Source organism: Macaca fascicularis, chromosome 5, assembly GCF_037993035.2.
Source record: "Macaca fascicularis isolate 582-1 chromosome 5, T2T-MFA8v1.1".
Lineage (NCBI taxonomy): Eukaryota > Metazoa > Chordata > Mammalia > Primates > Cercopithecidae > Macaca > Macaca fascicularis.
In genome coordinates, this window is record NC_088379.1 from 177,545,543 (window position 1) to 177,568,846 (window position 23,304).

Genomic DNA, 23,304 nt, shown 5'->3' on the forward strand with positions numbered 1-23,304 from the left:
CCGTGCCCTCCTGGGGTGTGTCACCTTCCAGGGACCTCCACATCTTTAGCTATCCAAAAGCTTTTGGGATCCAGTCCTCTTGGGTTTTTATGGAAGCTTCATGACATCAGTATTCCTTCCCCCAGGATATAGGGCAAGACCCTTCCTGGGAAGTACTTTAGAACCACAATCAGAAAGGTGGGGGAAGATTAGAGTCCTGCCTTGGGTCAGGTAAAAAGAGGACAAGAGAAAGATTCTGTTTCCTAAGGCCTAACACACCAAACATTATAACAAAAGACTCTAACTAAGGCTATGGGAGTTATGAGCCAGGAACCATGGACAAAAACCAATATGTATCATAAGAGCACATACACCAAGCACTATGCTATGGAAATAAAAATGAACAAGACATGGTCCCTGACCTCAAGGAGCTCAGATTCTGTGAGAATCTGAAATAGTTTTTAAACCTCCAATAAAAACTATGAGTCAAAAGCTTCGATTGGTAGAATGAAGATAGTTGATTGAACAGAAGCCTGGAGACAGGTGTAGGTTATTCATCCAGGGCGTCTGCAGAAAGAGCTTTTGGTTCTGAGGGCCCAGCTAAGGCTGAAAGGTTATCTATTTATTGTGGTCCCATGTTCACAAATATATTTTCTTCAGCATTCTTATGGAGTGAATTGTATTTCCCCAAAGTCATACGCTAAAGGCCTAACCCCAGTGTGACTGTACTTGGAGACTGGGGCATTAAGAATGTAACTAGGGTGTTGAATGAGGTCATACAGGCAGACCCTTAATCCCACAGGTGTCCCAGAAATTTTTGTCTCTCTGCCCATACACACACACAGAGGAAAGAACATTTAAGGACACAGACAGAAGGCTGCCACCTGTGAGCCAGAAAGAAGGACCTCACCAGAAACTTACCCTATGGTGCCTTGATCTTAGACTCCATTTTACATAACTACGAGAAATAAATGTCTGTTGTTTAAGCACCCAGTCTGTGGTATTTTGTCATGGCAGTCCCAGCTGACTAATACAAGCATCCGTTCTCATGCCTGTAGTCCCAGCACTTTGGGAGGCTGAGGCAGGTGGATCACGGGGTCAGGAGTTCAAGATCAGCCTGGCCAACATGGTGAAACTGCGTCTCTACTAAAAATACAAAAAAAATTACTGGGCATGGTGGTGTGCGCCTGTAATCCCAGCTACTCAGGAGACTGAGGCAGGAGAATTGCTTGAATGGGGACCTGGGAGGCAGAGGTTGCAGTGAGCCAAGATCATACCACTGCACTCCAGCCTGGGCAACAGAGTGAGACTCCATCTCAAAAAAAAAAAAAAAGCGTCAGTTCTTCCACCTCGTCTTAGGAATAGCAAAGCACACAGTAGCTATGATCTAGAGATGAAGTGTGCAGAGAGAATGAGGGGTCAAGGAGATCCTCAATACTGGTCCAGATACGGAACCACAGAATTCATGCTGGATAGAGATGGAACAGACATCCAGAGAAAATGCTGGATTGGAAGAAAATGCAGAAAACAATGTAATGACATCATAAGGTAAAGGAACAGAAGGAAGTCAATGATAGAAAACTGTGGTCTGAGATTCAGACACTAGCACTATTGTTTCTGCATAATGGACAGTTTAGGGTGAGGGCAAGACACAAGATGTGGGTCTGAGAATAGGTGACTGCAGTGTATGAAAGTAACTGTTACTGAAGTCAAGGAAACAAAGTTTTAAGATGAGTTACCTGAGTAAATTTTGAAATAACTCAGTCCCCAATATCCTCCATTCAAAAGATAGAACAACCAGTACATTGATAAACAACAGTGGTGGAGGTAGATGGGGATACACAGCTGGGTGCATGAGTGATTTGGTTTGGATTAGTTTGGTTTATAACTTTAATGTAATCACCTGAAAGTAGCAAAGGATCCTCCTTTCCTGGTTGAAAAAGATAACGGAATGTGGAAGAATCTGAGTGGTTTCCTTAGAAAATGCTTTAAGAGGAGTTGTGAGTTATGTCCTCTGAACGGGAGGGTGGGAAGAGTGAGAAGTGGAGAAGAAAGGGTCTGTGGCTTACCCTCTATTGTTCCTAATTTCCTAATCTAAAAAATGAGGATAAATTTTAGAGCAAAGCAGCTCTGCTTCCTACTTTTGGGTTCTATGAAATGCCCCTTTTTGCTTTAACCAGTTTAACTAAGCCTGTGTTCCTTGTCTAGGAAAAGAAAAAAAAGTTAATTTCTAATTGAGAAACTAAAAATTATTTGAAACTCATTGTCAGAGAAAACAGCCCAACAAAAGAAAGTAAAAAGGCATGTTGGATTCTGCTCTGCTGATGCCAAGTCTTGGCATTCTACTGAGAGCTCATTTTTGTTAGAAAGTATAACAAGCTCCTGTCCATGCGATTGTTAGTCTAAGGATCCCACTGCCTAGAGGGCATAAGTTCCAGGTGCCATGGACTGGTTTGGCTTTTCCATGTGGGCAACTTGCCCAGGATAACTTTATAATATCAGAACCATTTGAGACATTTGAAGATGCTTCTAGTGACAGTTTTAAGTCACATTTCCTGAGAATTCACTAGAACCATGAAGTGAAAACAGAAAACATTTCTTAATACAAAATGAGCACAAATAAATGAAGAGTATGTTTATGGCCAATAGTATAATGTATCGCTAGATTTTCCAAAGAAATCCCCTTAATGTTTAAAAACTACAGTAAAATTAGTTACATATACACACATATATATGCATATATCTATATATATACACATATGTGTATACTACATTTGTGTGTTTATTCATATATACATACATATAATTCTATATGCCAAAAGTATTGATTAAATAAATATAGATTCGAAACTAGTAAAAACATGAGGAAAAATGAAGTCCTAGAAGTATGGGGTGAGATTTCTCAATATATACTTTCATGTTAAATATTTTACCTGTGAATGTATTGCTTATCTTCCAAAAAGGAAAATGAAAGCATTTAAATATTATAGTCACTAAAGGAAGAAAGATGAGATGAGAGATCAGGGCTTGTTTTAGCATTTTGGTTTCCTCTGGATTCATGATTCGCACGACTGCATAGTTTAGCTTTTTTTTTTTTTTTTTTGAAGAGGCTACCCAAGCAGGGATTGTTGTTTTTATTGCTTGGCTGAGTGTTTGGTCAGTTGTTTAGTTTTTAATTGTGTCTCCATAATAAAGAACCATCTCAGAATTGATTGTTCCATGCCTTTTTATTCCTCATTCCCTAGACTACACCTTCCCCTCCTCCCTCTTTATCTGTATAAATATTATTCCTCTAATTCAAGTTCCAGGATCTTCCCTTTCAGAATTTTGTATGTCTCTAATTAAAGTTCCAAGATCTTCCATCTCAGAATTTGTATGTCATCTGTCTCAATCCCCTAAAATAAAGGAGCCCTATTTGGAGACATTATCGCCCCATGTGAAAACTTACTATATCCCCGCTTAAACTACAACCTACAAGACTCTGAGGACTGCACCCAATATTTCCAATAGTACTTCTTTGTACCACATTTGTATTACATTTTTTTTGTTCACGGGATATTCAAAGAGAAGCATTGCATTTCTAGTATTGACTTTGCTTGGTTTCAGTTCTATTAACTAATGTTTTAATCACTTTTAATGTGAATTCGTTTATTCTTATCTTAATCATGGTGGTACAAAAAGTAGTCTCAGACTCAATAATAGGGATTTGGTCTAGCACAAGTTTTGAGAATCAGTCAGAATTTACAGGCTGAATGATCTTTATAAAGTTATAACAAATCCTTCCTGGGAGAGTAGCCTTGGTAGAACACTAGCAATGCAGGGCTTGTCTGTCCGAAGAGAGTGGAAAAATCAACATCATGTCTATCTCCATTGCAGCACGCCGACTCATTACAGTCTTTTCCATAGGTGAACTTTATCAAGTATGGAAAGCATCCCGGGACCATGGGAAACACATTAGCAGGGAAAATATATATCTTTGCTGCAGCTCAAGGAGATGCAGTCCATTTAAATGAAGATAAAGAGGGCCAAACAAAAGAATTACAATGGAAAATTTGTTGCTGGACTATCAGTAGAGGAGACATAATGCTGCCCTTTATCATTACTTGTCATGCCAGTGACAGACTATAAAACTCTTACTGCTCCACAATTCTGTACTCGTCACTTTCTGAGCCAACTTTTGCCTTGGCAGATGCTTGGCATGTTTTAGACATATGATTTATTGCCTCATTTAATCAAGCTTGCACAGGCAACAATGATCTATATTTTTGTAAATCACAAATTAGCCAACTTTCACTTATTCTTAGCGACAGAAGTGATATATACATATATGTATGCGTGTGTGTGTGTGTATATATATATACGCGCGTGTGTGTATATATATGCATGTGTGTGTATGTATTCTCTGAAGAACGCCATTTATTTATTACTTGGTAAAAAAATTTAAATAATGACTTCTATTCCTTCTGCCTGCCCAAGAAAAGGAAATTTATGCAATACTGTAGAATAGAAATGCAGTCATCCTGCATCATTGTTTTTCAGTGTTTATTGTCATGGGAAAAAAACAGCCTAAGCAGATTCCAGTACTAATAAACAACCCTGCCGTGGAGGTTATTGGCAATTTAAAGGCCATATTACTTCATTTTGCCTTCCATTTTGCAAATACATTTTACACTCTTTTGGGAATTCCTTCTAAAATTTGGGGGAGCTCTCTGGCTTGACAGTGAAAGGGAACCATTACTCAGCAAATAAGCAAAATGTCCTGGAAATAATATTACCCGTTGAAAAATGACTCCTTAGACATTGATTAAGTTGAAATGAAGTGCATACTAGTTTGTTGTCTTACCTAGGGAGAGAAATCGTTATCTAGAGTTCAGTAGTAAATAGGCAATTCATTTTGACATGACGGGGAAGAGTGCTGTTAACAGCCAGAGGTCACAAAAAGCAGAGATGAAAAAGACCTATTAGATCATTTTCTCCATTCCCTGGAGAAGAGGGCCAAATTATATTTCATAATGCTTTTTCCAGTTTAGCTTTCAATTACTCAAGCAAGGGCTTTCACCACTTCAGACTTTTTCCAGGATCTTTATCTTGCCTCATGACCTCAGCCTTCCTAGATACATGGACAAAGTATGAATCTTAGCATCAACCCTGCAGGTGATCACAAAAGTACACTGTGCTCACAATTAGACCTGTACGTCTCAGAACTCATTTTCTTTTCTCTTTCAATGAACTTCAAAATCATTTCCTTGGTAATAACTGCTTTTGTCCTTCCCTACTCTACCTCTGCGTTCTATGTTCTTATCACCTCCCTCTCTGAGTCTAAAGAGAGCTATTTCTTGGAATAATCTGAAACAAATTCCTGCCATTTCCAAAGGCAAATGATCATCCAGAGGAATGCTATTTGGACTGATCACCAAGAACATCTTGAATGAATGAAAAAGAGAAATGAGTTTAAGAGACAATGAGAGAAGCTGAAGTAGAGACTGCAAGTTTAGAAAACTCCTTCACAAAATCCCTCTGCAAAATGGAGTAAGTAAATGAGACAGAAGCTGGAGAAAGGTGGAGATCAAAGAAGGTTTACTTTCTAAGAGAGAGAGATTGCAACACTTTTATTTGAAGATGGAATGACTCAGTAGAAATACCAAAAATGAGGATGCAGGGAAGAGATGGGACACCTATAGGAGCCATGTTCTTGAGCAAACAAGAAAGGATGAGATCCTGTACAGAAATAGAGAGGGTTGCCTTGTGTGGGTGCAGGGATAACTAATTCATTTTAACAAGAAAAAAGGGAGAGCATATGAAGAGAGGAGCTTATGGGCTTATGGTTTGGCAATTTGGTGGTGCGACTGGTGACCTCAGCTCTCTTTCAAAAAAGAGCCGCATTTTATGGCCTTGAACATCCCCTTGGCTACTGCAAGTTTTCTGACTTCCATAGCAAATGAAGACAAAGTTTTCAGTCTCTTCTTTTTAAAAGTAATTTATTTTTAATTTTTGTGGTTACATAGTAGGTGTATATATTTACAGGGTACACAAGATGTTTTTTGATACAGGCATGCAATGTGTAATAATCACATAGAAAATGGAGTATCCATCCCCTCAAGCATTTATCCTTTGTGTTACAAACAATCCAATTACACTCTCTTAGTTATTTTTAAATGTGTGATTAAATTATTATTGACTATAGATAAATCTACATAGGCTCATACCCTATGATGCACTACTTTTACCTCCAGGAGTATCTCCTAAAGAAAATTACAGATTCAGAAAACATTATTCACAAAAGTATAAATTGTATATAATTTATAATATCAATGCTTTGTGCATGTAAACAATCTAAATCTTAAACAATAAGGAAAATTTAGACATATTTAAAATAATATGTATTATTTTATATAAAATATATAATACCATGGAAAATTTCAATGTTAGGTTTAAAAGAACAAGTATATTTTGAATATAAACCTACACAAAACAGGAAAATATAAACAGTGATTGAACAGTGATTGATTTTGAGTGCTAAAACTCAGTGATTTGTCCCCTTCTTTCCAATTTCCTATATTTTCTACATCTTCTATAATAATTATATATTTTATAAGCACCCAATTCCCTGTATTAAGTCTCTTTCTACTTAGAAAATTCCCGATGAATACATTTGGGTTCCGGTTTGTTGGTTTTGTTTTGTTTTGTTTGTTTTCTCCTGACACATAGTCACTGGCGTTTATTGACTACTTACAAGATTCCAGGCACTGTTTTGCTGTGTGGTCTTAGGCAAATTTCTTAAACTTTCTGAGCTTAATTTTCCTCATCTGTAAGTAAGAATAATTTTCGTCACCTATAAAATGAGGATTAAATAAGTTAATACATAAATGTATCCAAGAATCATGTCTGACAATATCATAAGCACTCAACAAATATAGACACATTTATTATTAGGTCCATATGTTACTTTGTCATATTTTGCTGCTTATGCTGTTGGTTCTTTTCATCCAAGAATCTAAGACACATTTTTGGTCCTCTTAATACTTTCTTTCATAAATTTTAAACCAAGATAATTCTTACATGGTTCTTTTCCTTTTCATTATTTAATAGCATTGTCAAGAAATGGGGCAATGCCTTGAGAGAACACATCTTTAGCAGGTCAATTTTATCAACAAGGGCAGACAGCCCATTTCCTGCATACTTCCTTCTGTATTGCAGTACAAGAATATTGTTAAGAACTGGGAGTTTCCGTAGCCTTGGGAATAGGACCAATTCCCAGATATTTAATTTAGTTCTGGTCTCATCTAAATTGAAATTTTGTCATAGCGTTTTTCTCACAGTAACTGTTTAAAGGAATTCTTTTCCAATTTGTCTTTATTTATTGTGAAGTCAGGCCAAATCCCACAGGTCTTTACAGCTGTTCTTGTTTGCAGTTATTGGTGACATTATTAAATCACTAACACACATTATTTTGAGATTGGAGACCCTATCACTCAACCCATGTAGTGTCCTCTCCCATTATTTGGGTAAATTCTTCTGAAAAAAACTGAAGAAAAATAACATAGCCATTAGCATGCATGAGTCAGATACTTTTAAACTGGAAAGCAACACAGAAGTGAAAGTACTTTCAGGAAAAGCAGAGAAGAGATTTTATTGCTCCCGTATGGTATCTGTGCTGCTACATGGCACCTAAGAGTTTTTCATTTTGGTTTTGGTTTTTTGTTTTGTTTTGTTTTGTTTGTTTGTTTTTTGGAAGCAGAGTCTCGCTCTGTCCCGCAGGTTGTCTCACTGCAACCTCCGCCTCCCTGGTTCAAGCAATTATCCTGCCTCAGTCTGCCCAGTAGCTGGGTCTAGGCGAATGCTGCTATGGCAGGCTAATTTTTTGTGTTTTAGTAGAGACGGGGTTTCATCGTGTTGCTCAGGCTGGTCTGTAACTCCTAAGCTCAGGCCATCTGCCCACCTCATCCTCCCAAAGTGCTAGGGTTACAGGTGTGAGCCACCACGCCCGGACTATTTTTTGGTTTGGTTTTTTTTTTTTTTTTTTTTTTTTGAGACAGGGTCTCGCCCTGTCGCCCAGGCTAAGTGACACGATCTCAGCTCACTGCAACCTCCGCCTGCCGGGTTCAGATTCTCATGTCTTAGCCTCCTGAGTAGCTGGAACTACAGGCACACACCACCAGGCCCTGCTAATTTTTGTGTTTTTAGTAGAGACAGGGTTTCGCCAAGTTGGCCAGGTAAATCTCCAACTCCTGACCTCAGGTGATCCTCCGGCCTCGACCTCCCAACGTGCTGAGATTACAGACGTGAGCCACCACACCTGGCCATTTTTGCTTGTTTTTTTTTGTCTCTCCTGAATTATATACTTTTCTTTACTAGCTAAAGATAAATTTTTCCCTTTCTCAGAAATCCTGGTTTTGATTTTTTTAATTACTTTGGAATTTTCTAAAAACAGCTCCAAAGCTCCAAATGTATTTGTAAGTCCCTTAAGTTCAGAGGTGGGTTCTATGCAGCTTGCTGATTTACACATGCAGCGTTGGGTTTTACTGGGGGCCTGTGACTTCCCCTTACTAATAGCCTCCTTGATGTGGCTCATATTAACTTATAATTGTTTAGGTCCATAGTTCTCATTCCTCATTCTGGTTTTGTCTTAGAAAAACAAGTAACAGAAAACGATTATTTTTATGGGATAAAATTACTTTTAGTCCCAGTTTTTAGAGATGATCATGGATATGGTTTGGCTCTGGGTCCCCACCCAAATCTCATGTCAAATTGTAATCCCCAATGTTGGAGGTGGGGCCTGGTGAGAGGTGATAGAATCTTAGAGGTGGATTTTTCATGAATGGTTTAGCACCATGCCTTGGTGCTGTTCTCATGATAGTGAGATCTCACAAGATCTGGTTGTTTAAAAGTGTGTAGCACCTTCCACCTCACTCTCTCTCTCTTGCTCTACTCTGGTCACGCGATGTGTGCGCACCTGCTTCACCTTCTGCTGTGATTGTAAGTTTCCTGAGGCTTCCTTAGCCATACCTCTTGTATAGCCTATGGAACTGTAAGCCAATTAAACCTCTTTTCTTTATAAATTACCCAGTCTCCAGTACTTCTTTATAGCAAGGAAAGAACAGACTAATACTAAATCATTAAGTCAAATCATCTCCCAAAATGTTACTTATCCAAGCTATGAATATGCTTCTACAGGTAAAATTAACCAGCAGTTAATAGTAAAACAGTTTAAAAGCTATATAACCTGATATTTGGCAAAATACAATAAGAACGTGGTGAAGTAGTTGGAGATTTGTGAAATTTATAAATGGGATTTTGCCTCTAAAAGGCTTTAAAGAGGAAAAGCATAAATACACTGGTTATTTTGATCATTTTTCTTTGTTAAACTAATTTTTAAAGTAGTTTCTTCATATCTCAAGACAAACAATCTTGTAAAATGTTCATTTCTGACAGACTTAAAGATTAAAAGGACTACTGAAAGATAAGAAGTGAATTTTCTTAGAAGAATGGGAAGAAGATAAGATGTTTAATAGATACATTGATAAATATGGGGGATTAGCTAAGATAATTAAGCTGAATGTTATTCAGCTCCCTGATATCTGATATGATTGATCATGAAAGGAAGGCTAAGAGTGGGCAGAGATCTCAATAGTTACTAGATGCAAAGAGCAGACCACACAGCGAAAATGAGAAGAGAAGATGCATGCAGAGAAGAAGTGGCACACACATATGCAAGTCTGATGTTAAGTACTCTATAATCACATGGATTCAGACTGGAAGCTAGGAATTTTTCAAACAAGCTATTCTTCTTTAATGTATACTGCATTGGGGGGAAAAATTACAAGTTCAGGGGGTTTTTCTTGTTAATAATTTTGATCCCGACACTTTGATATCTATGCATGCTATTTGCTTATTCTGATAGCTACTATGTTCTATATTGAAAGCATTTGTCACTGTCGGTACTCAGACTTTTCTTTCTGTATAGAATATTTGGTATTTAGTAGATTGGGAAGAGTTGTTTTGGGGAAATTTTTGTAGTAGATAGTTCTGAAAATTTTTGCTGGAAATTTCCTCCACATTCAACCAAAATTTATCTAGATACACACTTTACAAAAAGAGTCAAAAGGATGTTAAAACTGAGTAGACACCCTTGTGTACTGTTGCTGGGAATGTAAAATGGTGCAGTCACTATGAAAAATAGTATGGTAGTTCCTCAAAGAATTAACAATAGAATTACCATTTGATCCAGCTATTCCACTTCTGTGTATATGCCAAAACAACAACAACCGAAAGCAATCTCTTGAAGAGGCATTTGTACACCCATGTTCGTAGCAGCATTATCCACAATAGCCAAAAAGTGAAAGCAACCAAAATGCCCAACAACTGATGAATGGATAAACAACATGTGGTATACAAATACAATGGAATATTCATTCCACCTTAAAAGAAAGATAATTCTGACACATACTACAACATGGATGAACCTTGAGGACACTGCACTGAGACAAGTAAGCCAATCACATAAAGACAAACTGTATGATACCACAGATATGAGTCATCTGGAGTAGGCAAACTTATAAAAGCAGAAGGTACAATGATGATTGCCTGAAGATGGGGGCAGAGGGGTATAGGGAGTTGTTGTAATGGTTTTAGTTTTGTAAGATGAAAATGTTATGGAGGATAATTGCACAACAATGTGAATATGCTTAACACTACTGAACACTTAAAAATCATTAAGAAAGCAAATTTTATATTACATGTATTTTACCACAATTTTTAAACAACAAAACAAAGAAAACCTGAACGGGTGAAATGAAGAAGTGATTTAAAAGAAGTTAGAGATTCGTTCTCCTATGTCAACATTGATGATTCAAATGTTATCTGTATAGAGTTTTTTTCTCTAAAAGACTACATTATGTGGTATATTTTCCTAGAATTAAACTACTTTGTAACATTTACTAAGTAAAGCCTTAATAGTATCTTTGGCAAAATTCTTAAATATTTTTAGGGTCAAGTAGTGTAATACTGAACCACCGACTTTGTGTAATGCTGATGGTAAGATATTTACATTCGGGCATTTGAACTGAATTATCAGGCACTTTGCACAAATAAAGTTTGTAATCTATATAGCCTATTCTTCTGCAATGCATAGAATGTTTAAATGTAATAAAAGTACAGAATGATTAAAAATCAGAGACATTTCCATTGTTATGAAAATGGATTGATTATGGTAAGTTCAAAGCAGCAACAGTATTTCATAGACAGACCTCTGAGTTTTAACCATTTTCCGTCTACATCTTTCTTTTTCTTTGAGGAAAAAGTTATCTCATCAGAAAAAAAAGATATAGATAAAATAATTTGGAATTATAGTTAATTCTATATTCCCTGATTTGGAGAAAATACAAAGTTCTTATTTTAGATTCATGTAAACAGAACAATTATAAACTACAAATTCTACTCAGGTTACTTCATTTTCATTTAATCTTCGAAGACCTTTAATTACAACTATTTTTGAAAAATATAAAATGCTTAAGAAAAAATATATAATTGAAACATCAGACAAAACCAGTTCTTAAATAGTTCTTAAGAAAATACCATGGAAAGGGAAAAATAAAATTCAAATATTTCCTTTCTAATTGAGTATGCATTATTACCTTTTCAAAATTGAAATAATGAAGTAATGAATGTGCAAATCAAATTTGTAATTAATTAGCTGAAATAAAAGCTTCATTGCCGATGTGCTACATTTTTTGTATAGGTGGTGTTTAGCCTATTACCAAACTGCCAAAATATTTTGTGCAAAATAATCTATTATTTGCCTCTTCCCAAATGCATTCTAAGAGTGCATGCTCTATGAATACATAAGATGACAAAACAAATAAATCTTTCAACTATAGCTCTCTCTCTCCCCCTACCTCTTACACATTGTCTTTTTTCTGAAAAATGTCTTAACTTCTTTATGCATGGTGGCACTAATAATCTTTTTTTCATTTTGGGGGCCTTATGTATAAGGTATTGCCCCATAACCTTTGACATATGAGCCTTTCATAGAAAGAAGAACACACCCATGCACAATCCTAAACCTGGGAAAAAGCTTTCCACAAGGCACACAGGGCACTAGGTCAGGGGCTGTTTACTACTCCGTAAGGGGCCATGCCATGGTGAATAAAGAGGCGCTGTGTTCTAGATTAAGACTTGGTGTTTTGTTTCTTCTGTTTCTAATATTCTCTCCAGAACTATTATACATTCAAAGTTATCCTGAAAGTCTATACAGTTGCCCCTTGAACAACAGGGGTTTGAACTATGCAAGTCCTATTATGCATGGATTTTCTTCTGTCTCTGCCACCCGTGAGACAGCAAGAGCAACTCCTCTTCTTTTTCCTTCTCCTCAGCCTACTCAATATGATGATAAGGATGATGACCTTCATGATGATCCATTTCCACTTAATAAACAGCAAATATATTTCCCCACTGAATTGGTTGCCATGTTTCTTAAGTGTCTCTTAATATTTAGGATTCCCTTTCCACTTCTTTTTTTCCTTATAATTTATTTATTGAAAAAAATCAAGCCCTTGGTCCTGAGGAATTTCCCATCATTTGGATTTTGCCAATTGTATTTCTGCTATGTCATTTAATATATTCACCGATCCCTTTATATGCCATAAATCTATAGTTATGTGGCAGACCAAGTATCACTAACAGCTGAACAGGCAGTTTCAACACTAGCTAAACTGAACAACAGTTCAGTTTAGCTAAGCTGAACAACAGTTTCAACACTAGCTAAGTGGTTAACACTAGCTAGTGGTCAACACTAGCTAAGTGGTTAAGTTAAATATTAAAGCTGAAAGAGCCAGTGCTTTTATACAAAGGCTGGAATGTAACAAAAGCCCACCAAGAGTTTTGCCTAGGCCTTTCTTGGGCTTTGAAGCACAAGATATTAAAAGCATTCTTAACCAGACTGTTTAGGATTAAACAAGTTTTTACTGGGGGTCTGAAGAAACTCCCCAGACCTTCACAAATTGTATTGAGAGTCTGAAGGAACTCCCCAAACTTCCATGATTTAACAGGAGACAAGATAAGGGGGCCGGATGCAGTGGCTCACACCTGTAATCCCAGCACTTTGGGAGGCTGAGGTGAGTGTATCACATGAGGTCAGGAGTTTGAGACCAGCCTGGCCAACACGGTGAAACCCCATCTCTACTAAAAATAAAATAAAATAAAATTAGCCAGGCATGGTGGTGCATGGTTGTAGGCCCAGCTACTCGGGAGGCTGAGGCAGGAGAATCACTCGAACCTGGGAGGTGGAGGCTACAGTGAGCTGAGATCACACCACTACACAACAGAGTGAGACTCCATCTCAAAAAAAAAAAAAAAAAAAGAAAGGAAAAAAGGGTAATCACCCCCAGCACCTAGAACCATCTAGATTAAGTAAATTTACTGAAGCTCCAGAGGAAGGTCTTCAAAATTCAGACCTTAGTTATAGATTAGAAGAAATTCATCACTTATGTTTCTAGACAAATGCACACTAACATGTAGACACATAGCTCAGATAGTATATAAGCTCTGAAAAACTTTGTAATTTTGAGTTGGTCTGTCAATATTTTCTAGGCCTGGTACTGATTGTACCCAGTTACAGGAATAAACTCTTCTCTTTCCCAGTTCATCAGCATCTCGTTATTGGGCAACAAGAATAAACAGGCCGATCCTAGGACTGTTCTGAGAACAGTTAGACCTAAAGCTGGGGTCCCTAAGCCCCAGGCAGCAGACCAGTACCCATGTGTGGCCTGTTAGGAACCTGGCCACAGCAGGAGGTGAGCAGCAGGTGAGTAAGCATTACCACCTGAGCTCTGCCTCCTGTCAGATCAGCAGTGGCATTAGGTTCTTGTAGGAGCCGAACTCTATTGTGAACTGCACATGTGAAGGATCTAGGTTGCGTGTTCCTTATGAGAATCTAATGCCTGGTGATCTGAGGTGAAATAGTCTCATCCTGAAACCATCCCTCCCCAGCCCCCATGGAAAAATGCCTTCCATGTAACTGGCCCCTGGTGCCAAAAACGTTGGGGACCACTTATCTAAAGAAATGATTAAATTCAGATTCAATGCATTTGACAAGAATACTTCATAGGTGGTGATGTGTCTTCCTATTGAGAAACACATAATAAGTGATTGTCACTCCTTGTGTGATGTCAGCAGCCTATAATGGGTTGATCCATTAATTCATTAGGAGTTGCAAAAGGGTGACATTCTAATTCTATCTTTTCTTCTTTTTATATAAGCAAAAACATATTTTATCTATTTATTTAAGTTTTTCCCAGCTATTTCCCAAATAACTTACGATGCTTTGCATATTAGAAGAATAGAAATAAGACATCCAGTAATAGAACCAGCTGAGATCATACTAGAAGCAATTAAACATGGTTTCAATAATTCTGTTCCTTTCTTAGATGGACTTTTTTGTGCTCCAGAGATAATTGTGAAATGCCTATAGTCAAATGCTATCAAAAGGGACTTATTTAGTGTGTTCTACTAGGACACGAAAAGACTGACAATTTTCTGGAATTTAACTAGAGACTTAAAATATGTATGTTTCTTCTGTGTAAAGAATATAGAAAATGTCTTTATAGGCCTGCTAAGTAGACAGTTATCCTTTGCATTTCCACTTGCTGTCAAAATATATACATGACATATGCCAAGTAGATTAAAAAATTGAAGAATATCTTATATTCTCTAGTTGTAAAGTATTCCTATCACTCTGGTAAAAACCTCAAAATACCCAGAATAAGAGTTGCACTTAATAGTATATTCTTGTTGTGTAAGGATTAACCAGCAAATTTTAGATATGTTTGTTTCTGTGTATTTATAATTCATTACATTTCAGAACTCATAGCTAAGTATTACCCATAATAACTAGCACATATTCTACATGATCTTATGGCAATCAGCCAACACCAAAGTATAAACATCAAAGAAATGTCATCACCATAGGTGTGTACTTAAACACAGAAATCCGTATCTCCAGATCAATAGTGTTTCCTGGCCCCTCTTGCTCTCCCCTTCAGATGTAAATTAGGAAATTCAAAGGAAACAGAAAGAACTAAGCAACAAGTGGCTGGGCCTCCATACCAACTGCTGAGCCTGGGGCAGCTGTTGGCATGACCTTTAGTGAGTCTTCCACTTAGCAATGTCCTGGCCAGGCTCTCTAATACTGATGGTCACTCACTTGTCAGCCCCCTTGGGAACAATCCCTCAAAGCTTTCTAAACTGTGACTGCATTTTTCTGACATAATAAGCATAACTTATTGAACAGATTTAAATCTTTGATGAACTAACAGTGCTTCAAAGTCATTATTCTGACATTAGTGGCAGTCTCATAGACAGTGAACTGTACAAGATCAGATGGATCCCATAGTGACCAAAGAAAATGCTCTGGAGTTTGTTTTTTGACTAACCCTGTGATACAAGTTCACTTTATTTTGATTTGTCTCTTTCCAAAGTGAGACATAGTCAAAAGAAAATACCAAAATACCAACGACTGGGATGCTTTTAAAAGGAAAAACTAAGGATTTGAGAGGACTGGGTCTACTCAGTAAGTAAAATATCACAAGGGAAATTATAGAATTAGAAACTAGAAGGAATAATTGTGATGAGCCAATCACACATCCTTCATCTTATAGCTGAGGAAAATTAGGTCATATGGTATGAAATGACTTATCCAAGTCACGCAGCCAGTCAGCAACAGGACTAGGACTCATGTCTTTGACTCGTTTTACTATGCAAATTGCTGAAGGTTAATATTTTTGGTGTTTAGTTGCTTCCCTAAACACTAAATTCACTAATGAGTGGTTAGTCTCCATATAAATGTATGGCACGTAAGTGAAATCTCTGGAAAAAAAAGAGGAAAATACATTCTATGAAACTGCTAAATTTGGTATTCACAGTAACATGACGTCAAAATTTCGTTGGAATACAACTTTTTATCTCATTATTGCCTCACAGTGACACAATAAGCCCTGGCAAAAACTGCTATTTTTGAAGTTGTATTCATTTTTCCATGTCATCGGGATTTACTTGCATTCAGTGGATTTTAACAATAATTTATTCACTGGTTGTCTGGACCATGGATCAAAAAAATTACAAACAGTTTTGCAAATGTCTCAAAGTCATTAGGCAGATCTGCCTGGCTTATAAATAAAACCCGTAAATTTCCTTGGTATTATTTAAAATTAAGGAAGTTCAAAAGTGACCTTCAAAAATGCAATACTTGAATTAAAATAATAGCATATTATGTTTAAAATCATGTTAATAACATTTTAGAAATGAATCTAAACCCTCTCCAGAGAACCCTTGACTAAAATATGGTCTTTTGTCTGACATTTGCTTCAAAATAGGAGAAATGGGGGGAGTGAATTAGCACATAGATGGGGCGCAACTAACCATGGGTTAATGGCTGTTGGGGCTGGATGAAGGATATTTTTAAAAATAAGAGTAATAGTATCTAATTTTATGTATGTTCAAAATTCTCCATAATAAAAGTTTTCAAATAACTAAAAAAAAAAAAAAGAAATGAATCTAAACCCTGTTCATACCAAAGAAAGGTAAAATGTTTTTAATTTAAAGCCATCTCCACCATCTTCAGTAAATCCCTTGTATGAGAGTTTAATTTGCTAATTAGACTGATGATACCTGCCTTCATTGTGAGTTATGGGTAATTAGATGTTACAATGAACTACTAAGAGAGAAAGGACCCCTCAAAGTGCAGTCAACCAGATCATTATCTGAGGCAGAGCAAGCTAACTATCACCATAAAGTTCAAACTAGAAGAACTGATCTAAACATCTAATGGACAATATTGAAGGGTCAAACCCCTTATGCTTAGTGAATTCACACTATACAATGTTTTTAGTAAATTAAAATGGGCTTTGATATAGGAAAAATATGCAGTATCAGAAAATGTGTACAGAAAAATAGAAAACATGTAGAGACAACCCTCACTGAGTTCTAGAGAATTTCCTATAAACCGAAGAATACAAAAGTCTAAATCCAAAGTTGGGACAACCACTCTCAGGTGACTTAACCCTTTGACTCTCACTTTGGAAGACCTGGGGAGTTAGAACATTCTAGAACAACTCCCTGTAATGGAGCTATAGGAAATTACTCATTTCTCCTCCTCTATCCCAAGAGAGGCCCCTTTAGTCCTTGGGTGTCAGGGAGGAAAAACGTAAGTGTATCTTGAACTGCTGAGGTAGTCCTCATAGTGTGACATATGACAAATGAATAGTGAAGGAGAAAAATATATTTTAGTAGGCCTAACAAATATTATCTCTGTTTAGTCCCCAATGACTGTTGAGACACTACTTCCATGAGACAATATCTTCTGTGGTCCAAACAACCGATTTACAATTAAATATATAGAATGCAACTTGTTTGTAAATTGATGATACAGAAAGATTTCAATACCTAAATAAATTACAGTAATGAGATTATAAAGTTTTCTTAAATATTTGTTACTGTGGGAAATCCTGACAGCACATGGCCCTTTCAAGATGCTGACACATAATGACGTCCTTGTATTGATCACTCATCACTTAGTCATTGCCTTTGATTGTGCAGTGGTGTCACTTGCATCTTCTTTAGTCCCTTGACAAGAGAGTAAAGCTGCAGTTTTACACACATGCAGTGTGTTTTATAGCTCGTAGAATCTTTCTTTGCAGCTTACACACAATGGAGAAGGGAAGCCTTGTGTTGGGGAGCACTGAGCAGAGGGGCAGGAGCAAAGAGGTACACAGTAGAACTTGCCTCTTAGTTGAGAGAGCACAATACTGCTTAAATACTCATATTTGATAGTCTGTGGCTTGCCAAAACTTCTTCCTTTAATTTGCAAGAGATACAAGATGATGAATCATCAAAATCTCACCAGGAAAAACAAAATTCTAAATTTTTTGTCATTTGTGCTCAGCATTCAAAGGCATTTCTTCAGATAAAAATGCTGTTTTTATTCATACATACAAGTGACTTACTAGTCTTCGATTATTGGCTTAATACACAAATGTTTGTTGAATGAACACTGACCAGTCTCACTGAAGCCTAATTCAAAGCTTGACTGTCCACCACATTCTAGAAGGAAAAAACAATCCCCTAAATCCTTTACGTCTTATAGGTGAGGCTATTCAGGCTTCAAGAGTTTGCATGACCTACTCATATGTATTACCATTGTAGACATCCCTCTCAGGCCTACTCTGATTCCAACCCTGGAAAAAGAGTTTACTTTTCATAGTCTGATCTTCATATCCCTGTTACTTACATGAAGAACAAAATACAGGGGAACACATTTTGAGCTAAAACACTCTCATGGAAAATTCCATCTGTATTTGTTTGTTTTGTTTGTTTGTTTTTGTTTTTGGTTTTTTTGAGACACAGTCTCACTCTGTTGCCCAGGCTGGAGAGCAGCGGTACAATCTCAGCTCACTGCAACCTCCGCCTTCCGGATTCAGGCAATTCTCCTGCCTCAGTCTCCCAAGTATTTGGAATTACAGGTGCCCACCACCATGCCCAGCTAATTTTTGAATTTTTAGTAAAGACTGGGTTTTACCATGTTGGTCAGGCTGGTCTTGAACTCCTGACATCAGGTAATCCTCCCACCTCTGCCTCCCAAAGTTCTGGGATTACACGTATCAGCCACCATGCCTGGCCCCATCTGTATTCTTTTACAGTGAAAATTAGAAAGCCAAATATTGTTTTCATTGACCCATTATGTGAAACATAGAACCGTCAATAAAAAGGGAAATTAAGATTTTATAAAACTATACTAGTTAATAAGAAATGAGAAAGAACCTCTATGCACAGAGAAACTCCAATACAGAGTAATTCTGACATCTGTCGCATTGGATAGCAGGAAGGAATCACAAATCCTACATGAATCCTTATTGCTACAGACCATGCAAAGAGACTTCGTAATATTGCCTTTGATTACAGACATGCCGAGAACATTTGAAAAGTGAAAAATACACAGCATATGCATACTAAGATTCTTCTTCAATGAATATTAGACTATACCTGTCAGAGATTCCAATAAAACCCTCATAATGTCTTAGATACAGCAGAATGAAAGCAGAGGATATAAAGCATATAAGTACATGACCCCAGGAAGGCAGCAAATACTCTTATCTGACATAGTAAGAACTGAGAGCTTGATGCATTTTGTCAGAGACAGTAGGAAATATTTTATTCTGTGAATAAATTATCCGATTTGATTTTGTTTCCACTATTTGTTTTTAATTAGGCAAGAAACATTTCCAAATTTAAATCGCTAAGAAATATTTCCAAATCTTTAATAGGTAAGTTCCAAACGACAGTATAGTATTTCATCTGTAGTCAGTCATCTTTCCACTTCAAATCAGAAGCAAGATGCTAAACTTGCTTACTAGTTTGCTATTAACTTGTGGGGGAAAAAATCTGGTTCTTCTTGATATGACAGATATTTTTCTTTCCTGTTGTTTTACATGCATTATTTTCAATACACAAAATACTGGGCAAAGGCCTGCTATAAAGAACTCTTTGGTTGGAAAGAGCCCATTTCCAGGATTTTCATCTGACTTTACCCAGCAGGGACCACAGGGCAGAAGCCCGTCTTTGGAGTGTGGGCTAGGATTACACGCTGTGGCTGTCAACCAGCAGTAACTGCGTAACAGACCTCTGGCATGTCAGTGACTTTTGTGTTCAAAAAAGGGCAATATTTGCAGTTGAAAAAGCATTTTGGAAAACTGTAGGATGCGAAAACCTTATTAGTATCTCGCATCTAGATAAGGAGAGGAGAATGTTACCCCAGGATTCATCAGTCACATACTCTCTATGCACAAACAACCATGAATAATTCAGCTGCAACTAATGTTTGGCGTTTTTTCTAAGCATTTTCTACTTCCTTCCTAGAACACCTGAAGGATAAATTGGAAGAATACATGGCCCGATTTTCCAAAGTGAGGATTGTTCGCACCAAGAAAAGAGAAGGACTCATCAGGACCCGTCTCCTGGGGGCATCTATGGCCAGAGGAGAAGTCCTGACGTTCCTGGACTCCCACTGCGAGGTCAATGTGAACTGGCTGCCCCCACTCCTCAGTGAGTACAGGTTGCTACGACACCATCCTGGGATGCCTCAGGGGGAGTGAGCGGTTTGCTTCTATTTAGTTTGCAATCAACAAATGCTGGAGGTCCCCTCTACAAGGTTTCCAGTAGAAGCCTTGAATTTTATATTTACCACTGCTGAAAACAGTTTTCTAGGTAACTGCTTCAGGCAGTATTCTACATAATGCCATAAAATTGGCATTTTAAATAATACCACTTCAAGCTAACTTACAGTTTTAAAAAGATTTCATTTATCTTAGATATCCTCCTTTAGCGTTGTCAAATTCACTGGGTGAACACTAAAAGAAAAATGTATCCCAAAACTCTTTTATAGTCCTGTAACTACAGCAAGATTAAAATACACACACACACACACACACACACACACACACACACACACACACACACACATTGAACAAGTATTACAGGATTGTTAAGAAAAGAGGAAGGAAAAATATTCATCCCCAGAATACAGTTAAAGTGTAAGCACCTTGACATTTTCTAGGATTTATAATGCCATTTCTTTTCTGTTATTCTTTCCACTTCTGGCACCATCCTATAGCCCTAAATATACAGTTCCCTGTATTTACATAGATTCCTTCAAATACAGCGCAGCTGTCCAGGAGCTGTGTCTTTAATGCTCACAATATGGCTAAGCTGAGGGAAACAAGATTATGTCATAACACACTTGGACTGTTAGATACACAAAAGAACTGAAAGTAATTTAAGGTAGAAAACATACGTGTGGTTCAGTTCAAGCTTCATTACTTTTGTTTTAAACGAAGTAAAATATAAAGTCCAGTTGTAGATAAGAAATAGTCAGTTTGAAAAAAAAAAAAAACCCTCCTTCTAAAAAGTTCTCGGTGCACACATAGTGTTCTCCTTTCTGACTTTGCTAAATCAACTTTTATTGTAAAAATATCCCTGGCCTTGGAACTAAAGTCACTAGCAACTGCCTTCACAATAGCTGTCTCAGAAAGAACAGTTTGCTATTGACTACTGTGTAGGTTTTCAGCAAGAACCAGCAAAGCTCCATTAGTAAAAGATGTGAGGGAAAAATCAATTGAAACTGTATGGGATTTAAAACAGGAAACCACCAACACCCAACACCCACCCACCACATTGCCCAGCCACATACTCCTGCACAGATGACTGCCCAGCTATCCTAATCAACCAGAATGTTTCGGTGCCCCTGCAGTCAGAGACTCCTCCGAGCCTTTAATTAAAAGTACCTTGTCCAAGGACACAGCAATTTAGAGCTTCATCAGCAACAGTGAGATTCCCTCAAACAGAATTTGACCTATATGGTGTTGAATACTCAAGGAAGTCAGCAAAAGGCCTAATTTAGTTATGAATCAAAGCAAATCCCTAAATGCCAATTATTGAGTGTCTGATTGTTCACTATGAATCTATCTAAAAAGAAGAAGACAGAAAAAAAAAGAGTAAGAGAAACCCACAACCCACATTTCTCATTAAAGTATTTCATTTCCTGTAGTCCTGATGGATAAGAAATGATTCAAGTTCAGGATCACTATCTTTTTTTATTTTCCTCTATCAGTGTCTTGACACATCATCCAAAATGAGAAAACAGGCAGAGCCACACAGTTTCTTGGCTCATTTTTCACCTCGGGATTATACCTGAATTTCAATTTCCCATTAAGTCTGTTTGTTTGATCCCTGGGAATTGAAATGTAGGAACAAGCCTTGGATGAAAAATTAGTCATGCTGCTTTCAACCTAAGCTAGTACAGCTGGATAAGAGTGAAAAGGAAATTTGAAGGAAAAGTTGACAGTTACTTTAACAGACACATTCTCTTTGGGTCACCTTGGGACTCCTTGATGGTCAAGGAACTTGTAAATCAACCTGATTCTGAATTTGATTGAAGAAAGTCACTGAAACTTTGATACTAAAATACCTGCAGGGATGAGATAAAAAATATTCTGGACCCAGCAAAGTCGGTCTCCTCTGTCAAAGACATCTCAACCCATTATAAGGCTTGCCCTGGTAAAAAACAAATGCTTAGCCATCCCTTGGTGGAGATTAACTAGAAATGGTGCTGGGGGCTTTCTTCATCTGCTAATTAAACTGAAGTAAGACTAAGCCCACCTCTGGCTCTCTGTGGCTTACCAGGACCATGCTCTAAAATCGCAACCCTTTCCACACTCCAGTATCCTGCATTCCCCTTCCCCTGTTTTATTTTTTTCCCATCTCATTTATCACCTTTTAAAACACTATATAATTTAGCTATTTATTATGTTTATTCATTGTCTTTGCTTCATTCCTAAAGACAGAATTGTTTGTGATGTTATTCATCATGGTATCCCCAGAACCTAGAAAAAGTGACTACCACATAGTTTCTAATCAATAAATAATTGTTGAAATATGAAAAGAATGACTGGATGGATAAATGGATGGATGGATAGATGGACGGACGGACGGACGGACGGATGGAAAGGCATATAGACCTAGAGGGGAAAGTGTTCACAAAATTCTGTGGTTTCCATCCCTGTTTCATCAGTGTCATAAAAATAAAGCCACTTATTATTACAACCAGTAAAACCTTATGCCTTTTATCCTATGCTTAAGAGAAACAAACTTCTGAAGCAAACAGATAGTTTCCTTACTGCAGGAACTTTATCCCCAAAACAAATTATATTTACTCCGCAATCTCTGGGGAAACAAAATATGATATGGAAATAACCAAACTTCCTAATTGTGCTAAATGATATGTTTTTTATTTGTTTATTGTCACATCTAAAGGTCTTCCGAATAACAAGAAGCTCTGCCTATTAGACAGCACTGGTCTGTTACAATAAATATGAACTAAATTTACATTCTTGGAAAGAAAGTTTCCTCACAGATAGGCATTCTAGCTAAACCAAAGGATGCAAATGCCAGTGCCCTGTGCTACCTGTTAAGTCATCACAATAACCATAGCCACATAGGAAAGGAAGGTGCTGGAACTGAATAAAACAAATCACCTCTCTGCTACCATGAGAACAATCGAACAATCGAAAGGTCAGGTTTGAAACTGGATTGTTAAGCAGAGGTTGCATCTTGGTTATTGCTCTCAAAAGCTGCATAACCCTTGACAAGTTATTTAATTTCTCTAATCTTACCTTCCTCATACATAAATTGGGGATAACAATAATAGTTACCCTACAGGGTTGCTAAGAGTATTAGGAATAGCATGAGAATAAATCACTTGGTAGTTACTCAAGAATTTAA

At 37.3% G+C, this 23,304-nt stretch overlaps 1 protein-coding gene across 2 annotated transcripts in view; it reads left to right on the forward strand.

The window, feature by feature from the left end:
• GALNTL6 (polypeptide N-acetylgalactosaminyltransferase like 6) overlaps nt 1–23,304 on the forward strand; it is a 1,202,623-nt gene that overhangs the window by 956,450 nt on the left and 222,869 nt on the right. For both annotated transcript variants that reach the window (XM_015451034.4, XM_015451035.4), the window contains one exon: nt 19,885–20,070. In XM_015451034.4, the coding sequence (XP_015306520.2) occupies nt 19,885–20,070 (186 nt within the window). The remainder of the gene's footprint in view (nt 1–19,884; nt 20,071–23,304) is intronic.